General features: G+C 42.3%; 1 protein-coding gene across 1 annotated transcript; it reads left to right on the top strand.

Annotated features, from left to right (window-relative positions):
- Positions 1-2,228: 2,228 nt before the first annotated feature.
- Positions 2,229-3,532, top strand: LOC125906857 (cathepsin M-like). Its single transcript, XM_049607598.1, has 3 exons — positions 2,229-2,267; positions 3,078-3,235; positions 3,305-3,532. The coding sequence occupies exons 1-3, from the start codon at positions 2,229-2,231 to the stop codon at positions 3,498-3,500; spliced, it is 393 nt and encodes a 130-aa protein (XP_049463555.1). The 3' UTR covers positions 3,501-3,532.
- The last annotated feature ends 4,395 nt before the right edge of the window (positions 3,533-7,927 follow it).

Genomic DNA, 7,927 nt, shown 5'->3' with positions numbered 1-7,927 from the left:
GACAAGGGGAAAAAAGCTACAGGACCATTGGACACCCTTAGTTGTTCGGTAAAGGTTTATCACCACCACCACCACCGGACAGTGATAATAATTTATTTCCAGTGAAAAACTGCTCCCGATTCTGCTACCCATCCCGGCCTCACGTGTTTATGGAACACGGCATACGGTATACTGTGTGGAACAAGTTCCACTTCCTCTACCAGTGGACCAGCTATAGCGCTCGAGTAAGTGCTCGAGACCCGGCGAATGAGTGCCAGTGTGCAATGGTACGCATATAATCTGCTTATCGATGTGCTTTAATCTCAGTCACCCGACACGTCTGGTGTTGGGCGGCAGTTTCGGACGGGATATAGCAGAAATGCTAATGTGCAGGAAGTTTAAGTGCGGGCAATTCTCGCGCTGAGCTCACTGTACTGATGGATACTGGACCCGTAGCAGGACTTTCTTGTAAGGACGTATTCCAACTTCAAGCGCACAAGAGTTCTTTCAACCAATTCCATCTGGGGCTGCCGTCCGTTTCAACAATCCTTCTGGTCGGAGCAGAATCAATCCAGGACGTCTGGCCAACCCGATAACTTCCAATGGCACTAATAATAGGGCAATCATGCACAAGACCTAGCGCAAGACCTGCCGACCGGCAAGCGCTACCGTGAATAGCGAAAGCGGCTCGCGACATGCCGCTGTCAGGTTCGGATGAAAAGTGTAGCAAATTTTTCACCTTAATGGACGCTGTAATTAAATCATGCACTGGTGCCATCTTCAATTGCCCTGCGCTTGGATGCCACTGAGAGCTCGATCCCGTTCCACACTTCGATTTACGATCAACTGGAACAGCAAGAGTTTTAGTTTTTTTTTTTCACGTAGATATCCCCAGGCTTTATGGTAAGGTGATAAAATATGCACCATTTAGCACGGTGTGTGTGTAAGTGTGTTCATGACACAAGACACCGCCGGCGAAGATGGAAAAAGCATTTAAGCAAAGAATTCTTCGACCGTAGCACGAAACGTATCGCAGTCAATCGGTGGCACTGTCATTAAAATAAATCAGTTGCAGAAATGATCTTTAAGGCCACGGTCACTACGATCTGTAAATCATCCGTCCTGCAGGGCAGTGCGAATGGTTTGTGCGCGTGGAATTTATGTAGCTCCCGGTTTGACCGAGTGTTCGTCTAATGAAGTACCTAATGGTAGATAAACAGGATGCTTTTAATTTATTGCACACAAGACCCTTCCCAACACGCTCCATTTAAATGATCAGTTTGGTAAATTACTAACCGGGATGGTAACAGGTGCCCGGGCTCGTTAATTTATGCACCAGAATTATAGAGCTTTTCGAACATGATCCATTTTCTTGCTTTAAAGGGTTGTAGTAACGATGCTATGCAAGTAAAATGTTGTTTTAAAGAAGTTGTGCAGGTTTTACTAATATTCACTCGTTTTCTATTTCCAGCCAACAAACTGACATTTCAGCCTGTCAGTGGAACAATATAGATCATTTCGTTCCACCAAATTGAATTTCACCATTGTTTATTTTTTGTTTTTCTATTCGAAATGAGTCATACTAATAAGTATTACTAATAGTATTATTTAATTAATTTAATAATATCCATCAAAACAATTATTGACATTTCTTACTAACATAGTCATGCTTCTTAAAAAATGTTATCCTTTATTTTATCATGCTTAAATTCTATGGCTAGATTTGCGGTTTTGTATGGAGTGTTGATATGATTTCAGCCGCCAAGTAATAAACTACTTATAAAAAAGCTGGCTAGCACCGTAAAACCATCCATTTATAGATTTTTTTACCTCAGCTTTAAGCATACTGCTAAAATTTTACTCACATATATAAAGTAAAACCTTACCATTTTTAGCATGATATGTATGTCTCAGTTTCAACGGTAACGGACTAACGCATACCAATTTTGTTTCAAAGCTCGTTTCCTATTTTTGCACGATCATCAATCTAATTGAATCGTAAATAAACAAGCACACATTTGATTCACAACAAAAACACGCTTTAGTCATGTGTGCCTACCGCTGAAACAACTCATTCCGTAGCGATTCTTCCAGTTGGTGTGAAGTAACTTCGCTAGCAAAGCATTACAGTTCTTACACGACTAGCAGCTGTAGATAGAGAAAGTCTTTGATTGATCAAAAGTTTTATCACATTGATAACCTCAACGTTTTGTGCATGACCTCAATTTACGACACATTGTGCTAAAGACATGTCCATCATGCTCGGTGAGAGCAAATGGGAGTGCAAAGTGATTTCAATGGTGCGCGATTAATAGTAAACCATCTTCTGTTTCGGCCACCAGTTCAGAGGGCATGTCAAATCAATAACTTCGCCACCGGCAACGCCCAACACCGGAAAAGAAAAACATCTGCGACCGACTTCCATGTGGTTGCAAAAATGCAAACAATGCAATGTTTCAGTGCACCCCAGTTTGACCACCGAACGCCGATGGTCTGCAAAGGAAGTGTGCGTTTTCGTCAACCCTCGGGCCGGCTTGTTTGATCCGCCTCTATGTGCCAAGTGGCGGGATTTACAATAAAGCGGCGATGCATTCATTCCCGTGCAATCCTATCGTGTGATCTGCAGCGACCGGTATTTCGAAAGGTGTTAAGCTGTGTAACGTATGCAACGTAATCGTTTGCAGACATGTACGTAAAAAAAGTACACCGCAGGATCTACCTTCCGATGACAACCGGATAAAGTTACGGGCCAAGTTCCAATCAACGCAAGCTGATGGATGTCCGAATGGCAGTGATGGAGCAGACAGGAGATGCCGCTACACCTCCTCGGTGAAAGTTTGGTTATATAGTGAACTGTTATTGCAGGCAAAGATATGAGTAATGAAAATACAAAATTGTGTTAAATCTATGAAAAAACCGACAATTTAATTGAAATTAATACTTTACTTCTAATTTCAGAGCTACTGCGTGTGAAGCATTTCATTTGTTTTATTTTTGATTATCATTTGCTTGTTTTCTGATTTTAAATTATGTCCCTTTTAATATTTCATAATGTATACCATCTTGAGTTTAATATCTATTTGTTTCCATTACCACAGCAAGGACAGTGTACCTTCAATAGAGACTATGCAATTGCCAACATTAGCGAGTGGTCCATTATGCCCAAAAACGAAGACGCACTTGCATTTGCCCTGTGGAAGGTCGGTCCCATTCCAGTCAGTATTAATGCGGCACCCAAATCATTCCAGTTGTATAGGTAAGCATTGAGTTGGTGTCTGATCCTGAGATCTTTGATTTATCTTCCTTTCCCCCATCCCTAAAACAGCAATGGTATTTACGACGATGAAGCTTCGTGTGATAACTCCAAAGTGAACCACGCGATGCTCCTGCTCGGATACACCAAAGACTACTGGATACTGAAAAACTGGTGGGGCAGCTGGGGAGAGGATGGCTATATGAGGCTGGCACGTGGCAAAAATCTATGTGGCATCAGCAACTACGCGGGCTACGTTACGGTTTAAGTGGTCGCTAGTGATGTTCTGTAACAACGAATAGCCAACAACGTTATTTTAAAAATAGATATAGCCAAATTTTAATGTAATGTTCTATGTATTTTTGGGGGAACAAGTATTATAATACATTAATTAAAGTTTCAATCCGTGGTAACTCCATTAAAATCCATGGCTTTTGATCGAACAATGCGCTAAAGTAAAACCCAAACACGACGCTACAGAACATGTAACGCCCATCATCGTTGGTCTGGAATTGCATCTTGTCGACAGAACCCCGTCCTTCTCGCTTTCAATTCAAAGCAACACTTGTTTCGGTCGAATTGGTTCGTACCAGGCACAAACAATCATGCATAAATTTTACTAATCTGATCTTTCCTTCAATAATGGTAAAAACACCATAGCCAAATCCCAAACTGGAGCTGCATCTTCCAAAAGCTGGCCTCAACTGCAATTGTATCAAGGCTTATAAACTTTGCGTACGACAACAACAAAAAACACACTCCAAAATGCAAAACCATTCAGAATAAAGTGTGAAAATGTCCGTTTACGTGAGGCGAAGGATAAGAAAAAGCAAGAAATGATGATGACACCTCCCGAAAGCTTGTTTTCAACCAGCAAAAGTCACTAAGAATCGATTGTCGTTTGTCGAAAAAAAAAAGATCCTACGCTCCAACGGTGAATCGATTCAGGCCGATTGCACGGTCCATCTCTCCATTCAATGGGCGAGCGTATGGAGGTAACCAATAGCCCGAAGCAGTTTGGTGGAAAGCATCATCACCGTCGCCGTTTGCCAAAATTGTATTCACCCGATGCCCAATACGGAGTCCGGCTAAAGCCGTGAATTATTGCAAATCAAAAAACATTTATTCCGGCCACACGAAAATACGATCCCGACCGCGTGGCTGTGATCATCCCCGGAACGGAAGCGGTTCAGAAGTGATTCTGGCGGGAAATTGGCCAAAATGACGACAGTTTTCGATTCGGTACCGAATCGAATAAAATATAACCACCGCGTATGGATGCGGCAATTTTCTGTTGTTAAACCTTTTCGTCAATGCTTTATTGCACACCCGTAGCGAGGCATGGACGGGGCGACGGCTTCAACATGTCAGTTTCAAAACTGCTCGAAGGCTCCAAACACTACAGAAAGCTGTATTTAACACTTTCCGAAGATATTTACTGCAAAGAAGACTTTTTTACATTTTTTCAATTTTTTCATGTGAAAAGTTTTAGTTCACCATACCATACCAAATTCCCATTGTTCAACCACAGCGGTGATGAACAATCGTGTTATCGTTAAAATTTACAACCGTCTGCAAATTGTACACCTACCGATTGGAGCCTATCGCCCTGATGCAAAAACTTATGAGGAATTCAGCTACCCAAACTCGATTATAACTTTACTTTTTTATATTTTACTTTATTTCTTTCCATTACCGCCACGTTCGCATTATCATTACTCAGCCTGGTATCTTTCGCGCGCGGCAAAGATACGCTAACGCCTTTGAATTGCCTGCTAATTGACGATGAAATGCATCCGATAAGAGAAACACAAACTCGAACTGGTGTGCGCTTTTGACACCACACAAAGCCCCAGCAAAAGTGCACCACTCCGCAACAAAACTGTCCGGCTGTGCGAAACGCACCGAAGCGCTGAAGCTCATCGTCACCTCGCCCAGTCGCAGATGAACCTGCTACAGGTTGGCTGGCATGCTTGCCTGCCCCCGGTCCCGGCATTGTATTCGCGGTCGAATGTTACGACGTCCGGAATCGGCAACGGAACAGCTTCAAAGCCATTGTTCGACATTTCTCTATCTTGTCGAAATGCATCAACAGGCAAAATAAATAAAGTGCATAAGGTGTCGGCATCGGCGGCAGCAGCAGCAAATCCTTCAGCTTGCTTCCATTTTGCCCACTGAAACGGATCTGGTGTCGGAAGATTGATAGGACCAAGCAGGGATTCGCGAGCAGTGGCTGGAAGCGGGATTTTTGGTTTACAAATGATCAACACTTGTAAGACGTCAGCATGGCAACGAACGTCTGCACCTGGACGGGATGCATCGATAAACGAGGTTTTCGGTTTAACGTTCTTAGCCAATGCCACGCTTATTCTACTGTGCAGAATAAAATGCAAGGATTTATTTATAATCCGTGCATTTTTTATTTATTTATTTATTTTTTTTTTTTTTTTTGAAAAAGAAACATTGTTTGAAATTTGGTTATTTCTAAATGGGAAGATTAAAACTACGCTAGCAGTGAGCAGTCCATTACCGAAAAAATGCTTTTAAATCACATCTTGTTAGTGGCTAGATGTAATAAATCAACCACCAGCAAGCCTAACCTCGCTGGGTGGCCAGCTTGACATGAGTTAGAACCACGGTTCTAAGCTTTCAACACTCGTGTGTGAACTTCTCCGCCACGGGCAACAGCAAATACACGTAAACCTTCTACCGGCAAATATGATAAATCATTCTACCGGTGTAAGAATAAATCAAAGCTTATTAGCTACGAGCTACACTCAGCAACGGAAGCCTACCGATAAAGCGTTCAAAGACGCTATTAGCGAATGAGCAGGCCACGATAAGCGGATTTAACAGCATTTAGCTTAGACGAGTGGAGAAATATATTCTCATCAAAGTTGAAAGTGGTTTAGAATTGATCTCGATACACTTAATAGCTGCTTCAAATTTAACTCAGTTTTTGTGACGAGCCAGCTACAGTTTGCTGCAAAAAATTGTTCTCCTTTGTTCCTATTTACCAACACAATCAATGCAAACGAAGCCAAACATGCCCACAAAATATCGTTGACGCTCTGATCGTATTAATAGTAAGCTTGCCAAACTTAGCTTATGACCTCAATATTTGCTCATCCTCAATTTCACGTCGTGCTTGTCGAAGGCTCGCTAGGCGTCGTCACGTTTGGGACATGGGAAAGTGAACAACATGATAGACACACAAACGGCTGATACGTCAGCTATCATCCTGACGAGAAACAAAGTCTGGCATGAGCTTATTACAGGATTGCGCAGAAAAATTAAATCATCACGGAACTGATGTCTTGACACAGGGGCTGTCTAGCCGCATATCCATCCGTTCAAACCTTTTCTTAAGCCTTTTATGTGTCCGGCTCGGTACACATCCAATCACAAGCACCTTCTACGTTGTGCAAGCTCTGTTTTAGGCACGAGCCTTAACCATTTGTTTTTGCACAAATATTTATCATCAGATAAATTGGCTTGTGTGCTTTTTTTAACGACATTTATTTGAGCATAATATGGTCGATCTCATCGCTCGAACTAAGACGTGTTTGTATAAGGGAGCCTACATTTACTCCGGTAGGTTTGATAGCGTTTGTCGATCAAATTTATTCACCAAACACTGAGTCAGCAATATGCTGGATGATCTTTAAACATTTACACCTCTTCCACATCCCAATCTATCGTCTACTGCATTGTCCTGCACCTCATAATCATCAGATTTCCCACTTATTTCTCTCTTTGCGGGTAGCTTGATTTATGGGACATGGTTTTAGCCACGACGAGCTCGACCATGACACGACTGCGCAAATATTTGGCGTCGTGCCAGTCTAGATCGCCTGTCATTGGCCACGATTTTGGCATTACGAAAAATTAGCCACACCAACCGGACGCACTCACCAGTATGGCCTCAGACTGGTCACGTGCTAACATTCCATTGTTTCAACCAGCACCAGAAGACCTAACAGTGGTCAGTGTGAAAGTGATCGCCCTGCCTGTAGAATTGGACTGTGTCGATTTGACTGATCGGTTGTTTCATTAGGTCGGATTAGGTACGGGATTATCGGACGCTCTTCATACCGCAGATTGGGTTGAAGAATGAACCTCGAAGCAAGGATAAGATTTAAACATATTTCACCATATCGTATTGACAGTGCGTTAATCTCATTTCGAATGCTTCCCCTTCCTCTTCATATAGCTTGGAGCCGCTCATCTTACGCCTCCAAAAAACCGGAATATAAGCTCGCCCACAATTGTCTGCTGTTTTCAGAAGAATGCAACGATGCATACCACTTGCACGGATGTCGCTCAAGCTAGTCTGAAAGTCAAGGAAAAAAAAGGCTTCTTAATGTTGACAGTTTGTTCAGGGTAAATTTGACAGTTACGGCTTTAAAAAAAATGTTGTTAATTTTTAAATACTAACCTGTGACTTTAATGAACAATTTTGAACCGTCCCTTTCTGTGGAAACAGATCACGTGTATCACGATGATCCCGGAAAGTAGAACCGGGGAAAAATGAAAACTACTCCGTGTCCCTAAGAACCATGAAAATGATTCGGAAAACTGCATCGGAGGTCTTATGGAAGTTGTACGAAGAATATCACTCATCAGACAATAATAATGTATTCATACCGACACTTTCCTGGCCAATCTGCAGGAATGAGTCTGCGAAATGCGTGC

The sequence above is a fragment of the Anopheles coluzzii genome, chromosome 2, assembly GCF_943734685.1.
Source record: "Anopheles coluzzii chromosome 2, AcolN3, whole genome shotgun sequence".
NCBI lineage: Eukaryota > Metazoa > Arthropoda > Insecta > Diptera > Culicidae > Anopheles > Anopheles coluzzii.
The sequence above is the reverse complement of the archived record's forward strand: the minus strand, read 5'-3'. Positions and strand labels throughout refer to the sequence as shown.

Coding starts and splice junctions, on each gene's coding strand:
- LOC125906857 (XM_049607598.1), top strand. CDS start 2,229: ATGTCCATCATGCTCGGTGAGAGCAAATGGGAGTGCAAA. Junction 2,268..3,077: donor AGAGCAAATGGGAGTGCAAA/GTGATTTCAATG, acceptor CCATTACCACAG/CAAGGACAGTGTACCTTCAA. Junction 3,236..3,304: donor AAATCATTCCAGTTGTATAG/GTAAGCATTGAG, acceptor TCCCTAAAACAG/CAATGGTATTTACGACGATG.